The sequence below is a fragment of the Phytophthora ramorum genome, assembly GCF_020800215.1.
Source record: "Phytophthora ramorum isolate Pr-102 chromosome Unknown Phyram_PR-102_s0001, whole genome shotgun sequence".
Taxonomy (NCBI): Eukaryota; Oomycota; class Peronosporomycetes; order Peronosporales; family Peronosporaceae; genus Phytophthora; species Phytophthora ramorum.
In genome coordinates, this window is record NW_027150647.1 from 2,184,177 (window position 1) to 2,200,507 (window position 16,331).

Genomic DNA, 16,331 nt, shown 5'->3' on the forward strand with positions numbered 1-16,331 from the left:
CGAGCATGCCGGACGGAGACGTCGGTCGCGGCGATATTCACCAGAACTCAAACCCGCTGACCAATCAACTACGCCATCAATGCCATCGACACGTCCTGACAAATACAGACGCACGCTTCCCTTTCGGATGAGCGCCACACGAAGCGGCGGCGGGGAAACATACACACACAGGTGATCCTGCACACAGCCAGACAGACGGACAGACAGCGACACCAACGCCGTTCGCCCGAATTGTCCGCGCAGTTGTCACTATCAACCAGCCATCGGCGACGACGAAATGGCGACCGATGACCTCCTCCAAACTTGCGATGAACTGACGACCGCAGTTCGCGGGCCAAGACACTAACGCTCGCTGAAAGTGCCTGTCCGGTCCACCTGCCTGCCGACCCGCCCGCTCTTCTGTCATCACAACGCAACTTGCCTCCCACAGCGCAACTCCACCACCACCACCACCACCACCAGCAACAACCCACCCACCCGCCACACACTGCACACCATGAAGTTCGCCGCCATCGCCATCACTGCCATCGTTGTCACGGCCAACGTTGCCGGCGCGAGGGCCGGAGCTGAAGTCGCCGCCACAAACCCGTCACAGCAGTGGCTGTGCTGTCACCGTCCAAGGCGCTCGAAGTGGCCCAGACGCCGCCTTGCCCGACGGCGTCGAGCTCACGGGAACCGTCGAGAACATCGAGCAACCTGCCGGCGCCAACGAGGCCTTGGAGGCCATGGAGGCCAAGCACCACGACGCGAACGGAGACAACCAGGAGGGCTTCGGATGGGGTGTTGGTGGCGGATACGGCGGCTGGGGTCTCAGTGGATGGGAAACTGGGGTGGGTGGGGCGGCTTCGGACCCTACCGCTTCGGCTTCCGCTGCGGCGGCGTCCCTGGATGGGCCTACCCGCTCAACTACTGGACCCGCTTCGGCGCCGGTCTCTACGGTGGCGGCTGCGGTCTCGGCATGCCGTTCGGGGGCCTCTACTACTGCTAACGTGACTAAGCGTCAGACGCCAACGCAGTCGCGGCGTAGCATCTCGACCTTCTGTGTCGACCCTCTTTACGGTGCTTGCTCGCGAGCGCTGCAGTGAGGTTGCTTCGGACTGCGCCGCACTTGATTTGGTCAGCGCGTCTTCGTAACAACAGCAATAATGAACACACACGCAATGTCTTGCCCAGTCGTGTTGTGTCGTGTCGTGTCGTGTCGTGTATTGTCGTGTCTTGTCTTGCCAGGCCTGGACTGCATCGCATTGCCTTGTCTTGCTGTGATTTGCCCTGCCTTGTCTAGTGGAGTTGGCCTTGTCTTGCATTTTCATCTTCTGCGTGTGGGTGATCGCTTGACGTTCGCCATCGTCGTGTGCCACGCCTTCCCCATTTGATGGTGTCGTCACCACCACGAACGCCGCTTGCTACGTTTGCTATCAAGACCACCGTCGGAAGCACGCGATGGACCAACACCGGCATATCCAACGCGAGCATGCCGGACGGAGACGTCGGTCGCGGCGATATTCACCAGAACTCAAACCACGCTGACCAATCAACTACGCCATCAATGCCATCGACACGTCCTGACAAATACAGACGCACGCTTCCCTTTCGGATGAGCGCCACACGAAGACGCGGCGGCGGGGAAACATACACACACAGGTGATCCTGCACACAGCCAGACAGACGGACAGACAGCGACACCAACGCCGTTCGCCCGAATTGTCCGCGCAGTTGTCACTATCAACCAGCCATCGGCGACGACGAAAGATGGCGACCGATGACCTCCTCCAAACTTGCGATGAACTAGACGACCGCAGTTCGCGGGCCAAGACACTAAACGCTCGCTGAAAGTGCCTGTCCGGTCCACCTGCCTGCCGACCCGCCCGCTCTTCCTGTCATCACAACGCAACTTGCCTCCCACAGCGCAACTCCACCACCACCACCACCACCACCACCAGCAACAACACCCACCCACCCGCCAACACACTGCACACCATGAAGTTCGCCGCCATCGCCATCACTGCCATCGTTGTCACGGCCAACGTTGCCGGCGCGAGGGCCGGAGCTGAAGTCGCCGCCACAAACCCGTCAACAGCAGTGGCTGTGCTGTCACCGTCCAAGGCGCTCGAAGTGGCCCAGAGCGCCGCCTTGCCCGACGGCGTCGAGCTCACGGGAACCGTCGAGAACATCGAGCAACCTGCCGGCGCCAACGAGGCCTTGGAGGCCATGGAGGCCAAGCACCACGACGCGAACGGAGACAACCAGGAGGGCTTCGGATGGGGTGTTGGTGGCGGATACGGCGGCTGGGGTCTCAGTGGATGGGGAAACTGGGGTGGGTGGGGCGGCTTCGGACCCTACCGCTTCGGCTTCCGCTGCGGCGGCGTCCCTGGATGGGCCTACCCGCTCAACTACTGGACCCGCTTCGGCGCCGGTCTCTACGGTGGCGGCTGCGGTCTCGGCATGCCGTTCGGGGGCCTCTACTACTGCTAACGTGACTAAGCGTCAGACGCCAACGCAGTCGCGGCGTAGCATCTCGACCTTCTGTGTCGACCCTCTTTACGGTGCTTGCTCGCGAGCGCTGCAGTGAGGTTGCTTCGGACTGCGCCGCACTTGATTTGGTCAGCGCGTCTTCGTAACAACAGCAATAATGAACACACACGCAATGTCTTGCCCAGTCGTGTTGTGTCGTGTCGTGTCGTGTCGTGTATTGTCGTGTCTTGTCTTGCCAGGCCTGGACTGCATCGCATTGCCTTGTCTTGCTGTGATTTGCCTTGCCTTGTCTAGTGGAGTTGGCCTTGTCTTGCATTTTCATCTTCTGCGTGTGGGTGATCGCTTGACGTTCGCCATCGTCGTGTGCCACGCCTTCCCCATTTGATGGTGTCGTCACCACCACGAACGCCGCTTGCTACGTTTGCTATCAAGACCACCGTCGGAAGCACGCAATGGACCAACACCGGCATATCCAACGCGAGCATGCCGGACGGAGACGTCGGTCGCGGCGATATTCACCAGAACTCAAACCACGCTGACCAATCAACTACGCCATCAATGCCATCGACACGTCCTGACAAATACAGACGCACGCTTCCCTTTCGGATGAGCGCCACACGAAGACGCGGCGGCGGGGAAACATACACACACAGGTGATCCTGCACACAGCCAGACAGACGGACAGACAGCGACACCAACGCCGTTCGCCCGAATTGTCCGCGCAGTTGTCACTATCAACCAGCCATCGGCGACGACGAAAGATGGCGACCGATGACCTCCTCCAAACTTGCGATGAACTAGACGACCGCAGTTCGCGGGCCAAGACACTAAACGCTCGCTGAAAGTGCCTGTCCGGTCCACCTGCCTGCCGACCCGCCCGCTCTTCCTGTCATCACAACGCAACTTGCCTCCCACAGCGCAACTCCACCACCACCACCACCACCAGCAGCAACAACACCCACCCACCCGCCAACACACTGCACACCATGAAGTTCGCCGCCATCGCCATCACTGCCATCGTTGTCACGGCCAACGTTGCCGGCGCGAGGGCCGGAGCTGAAGTCGCCGCCACAAACCCGTCAACAGCAGTGGCTGTGCTGTCACCGTCCAAGGCGCTCGAAGTGGCCCAGAGCGCCGCCTTGCCCGACGGCGTCGAGCTCACGGGAACCGTCGAGAACATCGAGCAACCTGCCGGCGCCAACGAGGCCTTGGAGGCCATGGAGGCCAAGCACCACGACGCGAACGGAGACAACCAGGAGGGCTTCGGATGGGGTGTTGGTGGCGGATACGGCGGCTGGGGTCTCAGTGGATGGGGAAACTGGGGTGGGTGGGGCGGCTTCGGACCCTACCGCTTCGGCTTCCGCTGCGGCGGCGTCCCTGGATGGGCCTACCCGCTCAACTACTGGACCCGCTTCGGCGCCGGTCTCTACGGTGGCGGCTGCGGTCTCGGCATGCCGTTCGGGGGCCTCTACTACTGCTAACGTGACTAAGCGTCAGACGCCAACGCAGTCGCGGCGTAGCATCTCGACCTTCTGTGTCGACCCTCTTTACGGTGCTTGCTCGCGAGCGCTGCAGTGAGGTTGCTTCGGACTGCGCCGCACTTGATTTGGTCAGCGCGTCTTCGTAACAACAGCAATAATGAACACACACGCAATGTCTTGCCCAGTCGTGTTGTGTCGTGTCGTGTCGTGTCGTGTATTGTCGTGTCTTGTCTTGCCAGGCCTGGACTGCATCGCATTGCCTTGTCTTGCTGTGATTTGCCCTGCCTTGTCTAGTGGAGTTGGCCTTGTCTTGCATTTTCATCTTCTGCGTGTGGGTGATCGCTTGACGTTCGCCATCGTCGTGTGCCACGCCTTCCCCATTTGATGGTGTCGTCACCACCACGAACGCCGCTTGCTACGTTTGCTATCAAGACCACCGTCGGAAGCACGCAATGGACCAACACCGGCATATCCAACGCGAGCATGCCGGACGGAGACGTCGGTCGCGGCGATATTCACCAGAACTCAAACCACGCTGACCAATCAACTACGCCATCAATGCCATCGACACGTCCTGACAAATACAGACGCACGCTTCCCTTTCGGATGAGCGCCACACGAAGACGCGGCGGCGGGGAAACATACACACACAGGTGATCCTGCACACAGCCAGACAGACGGACAGACAGCGACACCAACGCCGTTCGCCCGAATTGTCCGCGCAGTTGTCACTATCAACCAGCCATCGGCGACGACGAAAGATGGCGACCGATGACCTCCTCCAAACTTGCGATGAACTAGACGACCGCAGTTCGCGGGCCAAGACACTAAACGCTCGCTGAAAGTGCCTGTCCGGTCCACCTGCCTGCCGACCCGCCCGCTCTTCCTGTCATCACAACGCAACTTGCCTCCCACAGCGCAACTCCACCACCACCACCACCACCAGCAGCAACAACACCCACCCACCCGCCAACACACTGCACACCATGAAGTTCGCCGCCATCGCCATCACTGCCATCGTTGTCACGGCCAACGTTGCCGGCGCGAGGGCCGGAGCTGAAGTCGCCGCCACAAACCCGTCAACAGCAGTGGCTGTGCTGTCACCGTCCAAGGCGCTCGAAGTGGCCCAGAGCGCCGCCTTGCCCGACGGCGTCGAGCTCACGGGAACCGTCGAGAACATCGAGCAACCTGCCGGCGCCAACGAGGCCTTGGAGGCCATGGAGGCCAAGCACCACGACGCGAACGGAGACAACCAGGAGGGCTTCGGATGGGGTGTTGGTGGCGGATACGGCGGCTGGGGTCTCAGTGGATGGGGAAACTGGGGTGGGTGGGGCGGCTTCGGACCCTACCGCTTCGGCTTCCGCTGCGGCGGCGTCCCTGGATGGGCCTACCCGCTCAACTACTGGACCCGCTTCGGCGCCGGTCTCTACGGTGGCGGCTGCGGTCTCGGCATGCCGTTCGGGGGCCTCTACTACTGCTAACGTGACTAAGCGTCAGACGCCAACGCAGTCGCGGCGTAGCATCTCGACCTTCTGTGTCGACCCTCTTTACGGTGCTTGCTCGCGAGCGCTGCAGTGAGGTTGCTTCGGACTGCGCCGCACTTGATTTGGTCAGCGCGTCTTCGTAACAACAGCAATAATGAACACACACGCAATGTCTTGCCCAGTCGTGTTGTGTCGTGTCGTGTCGTGTCGTGTATTGTCGTGTCTTGTCTTGCCAGGCCTGGACTGCATCGCATTGCCTTGTCTTGCTGTGATTTGCCCTGCCTTGTCTAGTGGAGTTGGCCTTGTCTTGCATTTTCATCTTCTGCGTGTGGGTGATCGCTTGACGTTCGCCATCGTCGTGTGCCACGCCTTCCCCATTTGATGGTGTCGTCACCACCACGAACGCCGCTTGCTACGTTTGCTATCAAGACCACCGTCGGAAGCACGCAATGGACCAACACCGGCATATCCAACGCGAGCATGCCGGACGGAGACGTCGGTCGCGGCGATATTCACCAGAACTCAAACCACGCTGACCAATCAACTACGCCATCAATGCCATCGACACGTCCTGACAAATACAGACGCACGCTTCCCTTTCGGATGAGCGCCACACGAAGACGCGGCGGCGGGGAAACATACACACACAGGTGATCCTGCACACAGCCAGACAGACGGACAGACAGCGACACCAACGCCGTTCGCCCGAATTGTCCGCGCAGTTGTCACTATCAACCAGCCATCGGCGACGACGAAAGATGGCGACCGATGACCTCCTCCAAACTTGCGATGAACTAGACGACCGCAGTTCGCGGGCCAAGACACTAAACGCTCGCTGAAAGTGCCTGTCCGGTCCACCTGCCTGCCGACCCGCCCGCTCTTCCTGTCATCACAACGCAACTTGCCTCCCACAGCGCAACTCCACCACCACCACCACCACCACCAGCAACAACACCCACCCACCCGCCAACACACTGCACACCATGAAGTTCGCCGCCATCGCCATCACTGCCATCGTTGTCACGGCCAACGTTGCCGGCGCGAGGGCCGGAGCTGAAGTCGCCGCCACAAACCCGTCAACAGCAGTGGCTGTGCTGTCACCGTCCAAGGCGCTCGAAGTGGCCCAGAGCGCCGCCTTGCCCGACGGCGTCGAGCTCACGGGAACCGTCGAGAACATCGAGCAACCTGCCGGCGCCAACGAGGCCTTGGAGGCCATGGAGGCCAAGCACCACGACGCGAACGGAGACAACCAGGAGGGCTTCGGATGGGGTGTTGGTGGCGGATACGGCGGCTGGGGTCTCAGTGGATGGGGAAACTGGGGTGGGTGGGGCGGCTTCGGACCCTACCGCTTCGGCTTCCGCTGCGGCGGCGTCCCTGGATGGGCCTACCCGCTCAACTACTGGACCCGCTTCGGCGCCGGTCTCTACGGTGGCGGCTGCGGTCTCGGCATGCCGTTCGGGGGCCTCTACTACTGCTAACGTGACTAAGCGTCAGACGCCAACGCAGTCGCGGCGTAGCATCTCGACCTTCTGTGTCGACCCTCTTTACGGTGCTTGCTCGCGAGCGCTGCAGTGAGGTTGCTTCGGACTGCGCCGCACTTGATTTGGTCAGCGCGTCTTCGTAACAACAGCAATAATGAACACACACGCAATGTCTTGCCCAGTCGTGTTGTGTCGTGTCGTGTCGTGTCGTGTATTGTCGTGTCTTGTCTTGCCAGGCCTGGACTGCATCGCATTGCCTTGTCTTGCTGTGATTTGCCTTGCCTTGTCTAGTGGAGTTGGCCTTGTCTTGCATTTTCATCTTCTGCGTGTGGGTGATCGCTTGACGTTCGCCATCGTCGTGTGCCACGCCTTCCCCATTTGATGGTGTCGTCACCACCACGAACGCCGCTTGCTACGTTTGCTATCAAGACCACCGTCGGAAGCACGCGATGGACCAACACCGGCATATCCAACGCGAGCATGCCGGACGGAGACGTCGGTCGCGGCGATATTCACCAGAACTCAAACCACGCTGACCAATCAACTACGCCATCAATGCCATCGACACGTCCTGACAAATACAGACGCACGCTTCCCTTTCGGATGAGCGCCACACGAAGACGCGGCGGCGGGGAAACATACACACACAGGTGATCCTGCACACAGCCAGACAGACGGACAGACAGCGACACCAACGCCGTTCGCCCGAATTGTCCGCGCAGTTGTCACTATCAACCAGCCATCGGCGGCGACGAAAGATGGCGACCGATGACCTCCTCCAAACTTGAATGCATCGAAACTTAAACCATGTTGATCATCATTCACGCGACCGCATGTTGAGTGTCCCCATGAAGAACCCCCCGGGGACAGCGCTGCGCCCTTGTTCCAATAGCTTATTGTCCGAAATCTTCCATTGTCTCAATAACACTGCAGCAGCTCCAATCGAGGCGCCGACGGTTCCACCCCGCGGCGTGATCGTCTCCCGCGTCTGCTCCATCGCCAAGCTGTGAACACCGCAGTTCTTCCACAACCACACACAGACAACCTCATTGCAGCTCGTTAATCGCCATCCCGCACTAGCTTATTGCAAAATTATTGGATTTTTTTTAAAAGCGGGCAAATGACAGAATCCGTGGTGATCAGATATTGATGTGCCAATTGACGATTTTTGTGTCAGAAGTCGTTGTGAACAAATTCATAATGCGGTGTGTCCAGCCGTAGCCCATGTGCTGTATTGGCTATTAGTGTAAGCTCACTCGCTGGGCAGCGAGCCGCTTCAAGTAGTCGATACAGTGAAGTACGACAGCTTGCTCTCTACCCGTGACCTGAAGAGAGGCAAAGGCGTTCGAGACTGCGGGCATTTTCTGCAGTGGTGCCCGCCTGTAAACGTCGGAGTATTCGGGTGGCTGTCATCAAACCTAGTGGAGGCTTCGGAACGCAATTGGTTACGGGTATTTATTATGCACCTTCACCTACTTCGAGAAATGAAATACAAAGTTGTATTCTTCGGGCACGAGTGCTCGTTGTATACTTGCGTGTCCAGAATGCCGTTGAATAGGAGACTGAAAGCCGATCGACGCGCCGCCGCCACGAAGAGATTTGAAGGCTCATATAGGAGCATATGTTGTTCAGCCCACCCCCAACGATATAGCAGCCTACGTCTATACGTGCTGCTTCGCAGAAGATAGAGAACACCTCCATTACAAGGACCATTACAAGGATTCAGTATTAATGACACAGCGTGCACATTTAGCGAATTTTGTGTGCCAGGAAACGTGGTGGCAAATCAACCAGGCCTATCACCACGCTTTCTGCATTTAATTCGAAATCATCACCTGTAGCACCATTGCAGTTTTAAAATCAAAGCTTAGTTTGTCTTAAGTACGCACTAGCAACTTCATCTAGTGGATCGGCCTTCTCGCTGGGCATCTGTGATTTCTTCTCTCGGAATCACTATCATTGGTAGGAATTGATGGCGTCATGTTCAGCAGTGCTGCGGTGAAAGGGGCTCGAAGTCTCCGTACATGGGGAAGTTGTACTGCTTGCCTTCCAATGTTCGGCTAGAGAGGTCGAGCTTTGGCTTGGTAGCTGGTGATACATCTGGTATCAAATCTTGAGCTGCTTGGATGCTGCAGTTGCAGCGGCCGGACTTGAACTAGTGTTTTCAGCATCTTGCGAGTTTGACGAGGCTCTTTCTGCGTGTGTGGCGGTAAAAACCTTTCGGATAAGCTACGAAATAAAGCAGACCACACGTAGAAACTGTGAAAAACATGATCACACGAAGGAAAATAACAAATAGAAGCAGTAAGTTACCTGATTGGGAGCTGGGACGTCATTGGGGAAGCTGGGCGTCTGTTGGTGACCATCGACTACTCCATAGAGCCTTGCACGTGTCCGAGCTCGCCACTCTGAAGCTGTTGATATTTGCTCGGACAGTCAAGCTGTCTAGTTGCTCAAGTCCTTGTTTTGTGTAGCCTTATCTTCCAGTCGAGTCGGATTTGCCCTAGTGTAGTCGATCTTGCGTCACCTTGGCTTCTGTCTTTCGCTTTAGGCTGATCGCCCGACGGGTACTCGGAGTTGTGAATACCGTTGGGCGCAATATATTGTTGCCGTAGCCTGTCGTTGAATTTACAACGTTTAGAGCCACAAATCACCGAGTTGACGCCATTCTTCGGCGTAACAGGATGCCTCTTCCCAGGCACGAACACTGCTGCGGCTTTGCATGAAGCAACGAGCTTGACTTGATGGCAGTCAATGCGCAGCTTCCCAGCGTAATATCCCCGAAACCCGTGGCATTGCCAGACAGACTTTGACGACCGAAAAACTCACGTTCACAACGCAACTTGCCTTCAAGAACGTACTCGGGATCAAGCCACCAAGCACCGCGAAGACCATGAAGTTGACCGCTCTCGCCGTCGCTGCGGTCCTCGCAACAACGAACCTCGTCGCTGCCGAGCCGCCTGCCCTACGAGCTCTGGCTGACACTGCCCCCGCTGGAGCTGTCGAGGGCAACGCTGCAGACGCGCCCAACGAAGCTGGAGACAATAAGGAATGGGGCTGGGGCCGTCCTTGGGGCTGGGGCCATGGCTGGGGCTGGGGCCATGGCTGGGGCTGGGGCCACCCATGGGGCTGGGGCCATGGTTGGGGCCGCCCAGGCTGGGGCTGGTAAATGGCCCAGTCCGGCGCGGCCGCGGTTGCGTCGACGGAGTTGTTGGTTGTTGACTGCAATAATCCCGCCGCCCGCCACGTATGAACTCGCCTGTGTCGGCGAGCTGCTGAGTAGCGTTTAGCTTTTGCTTTTTTGAAACACGAACTCTGTTAGCTGTCACTTGGTCACCTCTGCCTCTTGCTTAGCAGCAGCACACACAGAATGTTGGTTGTCTGCGTCGCTCCTTCATCTCTGTTGCTGTCACCTTAAAACCTGCCACTATAGCGATTGGCTCGGGAAAACCAGCGTTTTGGTGGGGTCGAGCATCCTTCGGCTTCAACCTACAAATCTAGGATTGATCCTAGAGTCTCTTTATAGGACGGTTCGCCGAACCGCGAACCGGTCCTAATCATACTTAGTCGGGAGTCGGGCAGCGCCAGTCATTTGGTTTCGCCCCCTTTACTTGGAAATTGTATGGCGGTCTCGGCGTTTGTATGAGCCTGCGCTTCCGCCAGCGCTTCCGACGGCCATTTATTCTTTGGGACAAATCGGAAGAAAGAATATGGTGTCCTTGAAGCTTCAGAAGCGGTGCGTGTACAGCAGGCTCCACACAGGTTATACAGGTTGCGAGGTGCTGACTTGGCGTGTCCTTTTGCTCCTCACAGTCTGGCCGCGTCCGTGCTCAAGTGCGGCAAGCGCAAAATCTGGCTCGACCCGAACGAGTCGAACGAGATTGCGCTGGCCAACTCGCGTCAGAACATCCGCAAGCTTGTGAAGGATGGCTTTGTCATCAAGAAGCCGCAGGTGATCCACTCGCGCGCTCGCTTCACCAAGCGCAACGAGGCCAAGCGCAAGGGCCGCCACACGGGCATCGGTAAGCGTCGCGGTACGGCCAACGCGCGTCTGCCCTTCAAGGTGATCTGGATGCGTCGTATCCGTGTGCTCCGTCGTCTCCTTCGCAAGTATCGCGAGGCCAAGAAGATCGACAAGCACATCTACCACGAGCTGTACATGCGCAGCAAGGGTAACCAGTTCAAGAACAAGCGTGTGCTCATGGAGACCATCCACAAGATGAAGGCCGAGCGCCACCGCGAGAAGACGCTCAAGGAGCAGTCGGAGGCGCGCAAGGAGAAGGCCAAGTCGGCCCGCGACCGCAAGGCCAAGAAGGCCGCTGCTCCCGCCACCAAGAAGGAGTAAATGTTCTCCTCTCTTGACTCGCTCGAGACAGTGACCACTCTGTCACGTCACCCGAAGGAATAAAATTCTTCCTGAAGATGCACGCATCTTTTGTCCCACCAAACTTGTTGTTGCTACCTATATTGGCTGTTGTGTTTGTCAGTCTGCTGTCCTGCTTGCAAAAGGTGTCTCGGTTTCCAGTAGTGCTGTCGGGTTGTCAGAAGGAATGCTTTGGTGCGACTCCTACGCATTGACAATCCAATCTGCTGTGATAATAATCGTCGTGGCGACAAACAAATAAGGCTAGGGACCTCGTAATAACAGCCACAGGAGAGATATCCAGAGGTCAGTCACCTCTTTTTTTGTCGCATGGACTTAACTTCGAGCATGGACACCGACGCTTCCATCTCCAAGGCCAAGCTGCACGAGGTATCGTCGCCTTATACACCCAGAAAGAGCTGTTCTATCTGTTCACACTGATCTAACCAACGTGCCTAACCGTTCTCTCCGTGCCTGCAGGCGTTCGACGTGCTGCCGAACCTCATTGACGTGCTCAAGGACGTGGCCAGCTCCACCCAAGAGACCATGCGGATCGGAGACATCTCTGCGTCGGTAAGGCAATAACTGATGCATAGGGGGCTCTCTCTTTGTGTAGCTTATGAGGTCTGTTCTTCCCCGCCTCCTACGCTGATGCTAACATGCGCGTGTGGGCCACTTCGATTGCCGACGGCAGGCTGTATCAGTGAAGCAAAAGTACACGGAGGCGCTGGAGCTGCTGCGCTCATTGCCCGGCACCGACACGTCACTGGAAGAGCAGGAAACGGCTATAGCGGATGCGAAGGCGGAGCTCAAGCGCATCTCGTACGTTACGACTGGGAAAACGGCTTGCTGCTGGGGTGCATGCTCGAGCAACCGTTAATTGACGCCCTTATTGTTATGTGTTGCGCTGTTCATATGCAGAGATGTGGTGGAGCTGTACAACAACACTTTGTATCGCGGAACGGACGAGCCGCGAGCAGAGATCAACGACGCCTTCTCTCGCAAGAGTCTCTTGAAGTGAGCGAGAGGAGCTTCCCACCTTCTCCAAGCAGTAATATATGCAGGCCCTTCCTAGTCCTCCCAAACAGGATCACACTAATGAAACATTTGCAGGAGAGATCGCGTCCTGTATTTATCAAACGCTCAACTCACTTTGGCTAGTAGAATCCGAAGTAGCCCAGGAATTTCTTGGAGAACTCGACACCGAGGAAGCATGCAGCGTTGGCTGGAAATGCGCGGGCCATGGCAGGACCCACGCCGTTGAAGAGAGCACCAGGGCCCTCTTCCTTCATGAGTACCTGGAAGCAGTGCACAATACCGCGGTACGTGCCCTCCGGCGCGGTTTGGATGCGTGACTTAATGACATCGGGCGGGATGGCGATGACCCAGTTGATGATACCCGCAAAACCGCCAGCCACGAACACGCGGAAGGCGTTCAAGTCCGACGGGTCCTTGCCCTTGGGCGTGAGACCGCGCTTAATTGCCTCAAAACCGCCAAAGTATCCCACAGAGCTGCATGATAAGCAATGCATCGCCGCAGTTAGTCTCCCATAAACAACACTCTACTGCAGTGAAAAATAACTTCAGAGCGCTTACCCTGGGACATCACGCAGCAAAGTAGCTTCCCAGCCACGGAAGATACTCGACAGGCCACCCGTACGGTACAACTTCTTGGCACAGTCAATCATGCCGTCGTACAGTTTCGGCTCACCACGCTCCACGGCTTGAGCCTGGATCTGCAGCAAGCACTTGATGCGCTCACCAGGAGCCATGACCACAGTGGCCGGGATGGCCGAGAAACCACCGGCAAACATGATCTGTCCCATGGACAGCGGCGTCGTGGGTGATTGGCCCGACGTCTTGATCTGTGGGCGGATTGCAACAATGGAATATGCACGATTAAGACATCGCAAACAGGTTGTGGAGCTCCATTGGCATCACTGGAAGTGCGTGCTTACCGCGATGAGCTTGCCCATGTCGTAGCCCCAGAAACAGGTGGCAAAGATGGGGGTGACGCCCACCAGTGGCGCCGACATGCCGCGATACAGGCCGCGGAACTGCAAAAAGAAGAGCAAGTAGCAGGTTAGCATCCTATTGGAATAGGTCCGCAATAGGAAGCAGCTTTACAGCTCGTACCCCGTCCTTGGCGACCATCTTGCGGGCGCAGTCGACGGCGTTGGCGTACATGGGCTGCTGGCCGGGCAGCGGCTTCGCCTGCGTCTGCATGTTGACCTTGATGAGATCCAGGGGGTGGCCCGTGGCCACGAGACACACGCCTGCATTGATGCGCAAAATGTTTGGATGGCCGCAGTTAGTTGTCATGACCATTCAATACCGAAGCGACGTAGACAACGTACCGCCGAAGCCGCCGGTAATGAAGGACACCACGCCCGACGTCGCTGCAGGTGGAGGAAGGCAAGAGCAGAGGCGTCAGTCATATCGCGACCCTTTGTAGTGAGTGGCAATAGCTAAACACAGCAGCAGAGGAAGAGTGGACGTACGCTTGTTGGTCGCAGCTTCGTCGCTCATGTTGGTTGCTGCTGGGGAATAAGACGGTGTCGGAGGTCCGGGGCTCTTGGCGCGGATCGAGGAGTGTTTCACGTTCGAATGGGCGGGGGGACTCGCCGTTTACGTGACCTGAAGTTTGCTTCAAGTTGCCAGCATGGCTCCGCCGAAAATGCAAGATCCGATCAGTTTTAGCAGGCCCACACTTGCTTTTTGTATGTTACGTTAAATGATCGTGACTCGGAGGATATTTCAGTTTGATTGGATATTGCGTTTCACGAGTGCTCATCGATCTGAAACCACCGGACAAGTACAAACGACACTGTTGCTGCCACCGAAAGGCAGAGGAAAGCTTGCCTGGTGACGCAGGCATCATGGCAAGCACGGCAAACAGCACAACTTCCGTCCAATACTCTGTATTGGACGAGCGCCAAGCCCTTGCTGGTCGCGCGTGACGCGCAAGTATATTAGCAATTAGCAATTGGCGTCTTTGGAATCAAAACCTTGCTGTGGTATGCCAAACCCCGCGAGGTGCAAGTTGCAGGCGTTGCCGTGTGGTTCAACCCGTTGTCGGAACAAACGGACACCAGCGGCCAGTTCAACCTGCATCAGGAGGGGGGTACTGTTCAAATCGAGCTGTGTGTATTGAACCGGTAACCACTCGACCACGTCTCGCAGCGTCCCAGGTCGCTGCTGGCCAGCCAGAGCGTTTCGAGGAGTAGCAGCCAATGCCGGCCACCACGAGCTCGTTTAGCTGAATGCTACACGCGCCCGAGCACAGCCGGCTGGAAACTTGACTGGCGCGGGGCCGGTGAACAGAGCGCATGCAATCTTACACGGCCACCACCAACCAGCCGGCGGCTCGTCCTCGAGCCGCTCGATTCGCCGAAATGAGTCGTCGGTGGCGCTCCACACTGGCCAAAATGGTCGTCGGCCGCGCACTTTTCGTCCAATCTGCTCGCGCAGGCTTTGACCCGCGTCGCGTTTTGTCAAAAAGTGAAACATACCGACTTCGATACCGTCGCATACCGTTGCGGTTGACTTGAAAAATGTATGATGACCACGGCGCTCACCCTGTTTTGGAATGTGGAAAGAGGCCTTTTTCCGCGCGCCTGGCGTTTCGAGCGTTCTCTGCGCTGCTCTCACTTCTCTTCTGCCGATGGCTCGATCATTGCTGAATTTGCGGTCTTGGACGCAAGTGCTTACCTGGCAGACCTTCAGCTAAGAAGAAGAGGAGGAAGAGCCGCAGCCTGAGCCTAGACGCCACGTCGAAGCTTAAGACGCCTGGCAGTACACTTGCCCCCCCCCCCCACTTGCCTCTCTCCATCGTCTTGCCCCTCTTGCAGCAGCGCTCACTACGCTGTCCTGTTTGTACCCGTGCATCGTACCAAGCAGCGCCAGGGCTATCTGAGTCAAGCCACTCACACACTCCACCGCCTGGCCCACGTTATGGAAGTTCAGGTGGACACCATGCCGATCACCCAAAGTTCCAAGAAGCGCAAGAGCCTCTTCAATGCCGCGTCGCCAATCGCGCCACGCGTGTCGGTTTGCGGGATGCGCTCGCCCATGGCTACGCCGCTGGGGTCACCTTCATCCGTGAATGCCTCGTCAGCCGACGGCGTCAACCTGTCAGCAGCGCTGACTGCGCTCAAGGTGTCGCTCAAGCGCGACTTCGAGAGCTTCGCGCCGCCCACCCCCGCCGTGTCGCCAGCCCACGGTCGCGGTTTTACTAAGCGCGGCCGGTTCGATTTTGTCGACGAGGAGATCGAAACGGACGCTGAAGAGCATCAGCGTGTCAAGGCGCCAGCAGCACCCACGAACGCGCTGCTGGCCGTCAGCAACCGCATCAAGTTCGAGCTAGAAAAGCGCCGTCGCCGCGATCGTGAACGGGCGCAGAAGCCTCGCAGACGAACACAGCTGAGCTACTTTGCCATCGTCGGAGCCTTCCAGCGCGCAGCACACGAGCGCGAACTCGCCGTGCAGCTCGAGTGCGTCGTTGAGGCGTCATCGGACTAATAACTTCACATCGTCGAGCACCAGCAGCTGGTCGTCCGGCCGAATGCAGTCGCGACACACCCGTCGCGAGGAAGCTCCTGCCCGCCTCCTCTCCCAGCCTCGAGCATTTTGAGCTATCTATTCGAGCCACACATAGTCTTGTGCAAATAACTATCGTACTAATACAGAGAAACATACCATACGCCCGCGTTCGTTTCTCCACAGAGAAATCTGCTGGCGAACCCCCTTGCAGCTGGTGGCAATGTCGCGACATTGTCCAGGCATCCCAGGGCAGCCAGCGCCCACGCACTACACTCGCGTGGCGTGGCGCGACTCACGCAGCGGCCATATGCCCTAGACCTCGAAGCGGTGACAGGTTCTCACCACCTCACGGAGCTGGCTACACACGAAGCAACCAGCTCAATCGTAGAGGAAACGCCGGCCGTGAGAAGCAAGAGTAGCACCAGAACAGTGGAGGAAAAGCCGCCAAGAAATTCTGGCAAGAATAGCCAGCACTCGAACTTTTTTCACGGTGTTGTTCGCCGATTGA

The 16,331-nt window shown here is 57.7% G+C and overlaps 4 protein-coding genes across 4 annotated transcripts; 3 read left to right on the plus strand and 1 right to left on the minus strand.

Moving 5' to 3' along the window:
* Positions 1 to 10,628: 10,628 nt before the first annotated feature.
* On the plus strand, positions 10,629 to 11,263 carry KRP23_375 (60S ribosomal protein L19-2; the record flags this gene model as incomplete). Its single annotated transcript, XM_067888420.1, has 2 exons — positions 10,629 to 10,654; positions 10,732 to 11,263. 2 exons carry the CDS (start codon positions 10,629 to 10,631, stop codon positions 11,261 to 11,263), a joined length of 558 nt encoding a protein of 185 aa, XP_067750932.1.
* A 348-nt stretch (positions 11,264 to 11,611) lies between these two features.
* KRP23_376 (uncharacterized protein) lies at positions 11,612 to 12,302 on the plus strand (the record flags this gene model as incomplete). Its single annotated transcript, XM_067888432.1, has 4 exons — positions 11,612 to 11,671; positions 11,762 to 11,854; positions 11,976 to 12,103; positions 12,203 to 12,302. The coding sequence occupies 4 exons, from the start codon at positions 11,612 to 11,614 to the stop codon at positions 12,300 to 12,302; spliced, it is 381 nt and encodes a 126-aa protein (XP_067750933.1).
* Positions 12,303 to 12,438: 136 nt separating this feature from the next.
* On the minus strand, positions 12,439 to 13,810 carry KRP23_377 (Mitochondrial carnitine/acylcarnitine carrier protein; the record flags this gene model as incomplete). The annotated part of the gene is made up of 6 exons (XM_067888444.1): positions 12,439 to 12,793; positions 12,878 to 13,146; positions 13,240 to 13,338; positions 13,418 to 13,557; positions 13,639 to 13,680; positions 13,783 to 13,810. The coding sequence occupies 6 exons, from the start codon at positions 13,808 to 13,810 to the stop codon at positions 12,439 to 12,441; spliced, it is 933 nt and encodes a 310-aa protein (XP_067750934.1).
* Positions 13,811 to 15,235: 1,425 nt separating this feature from the next.
* On the plus strand, positions 15,236 to 15,802 carry KRP23_378 (uncharacterized protein; the record flags this gene model as incomplete). Its single annotated transcript, XM_067888456.1, has 1 exon — positions 15,236 to 15,802. The coding sequence occupies one exon, from the start codon at positions 15,236 to 15,238 to the stop codon at positions 15,800 to 15,802; it is 567 nt and encodes a 188-aa protein (XP_067750935.1).
* Between the last annotated feature and the right edge of the window lie 529 nt (positions 15,803 to 16,331).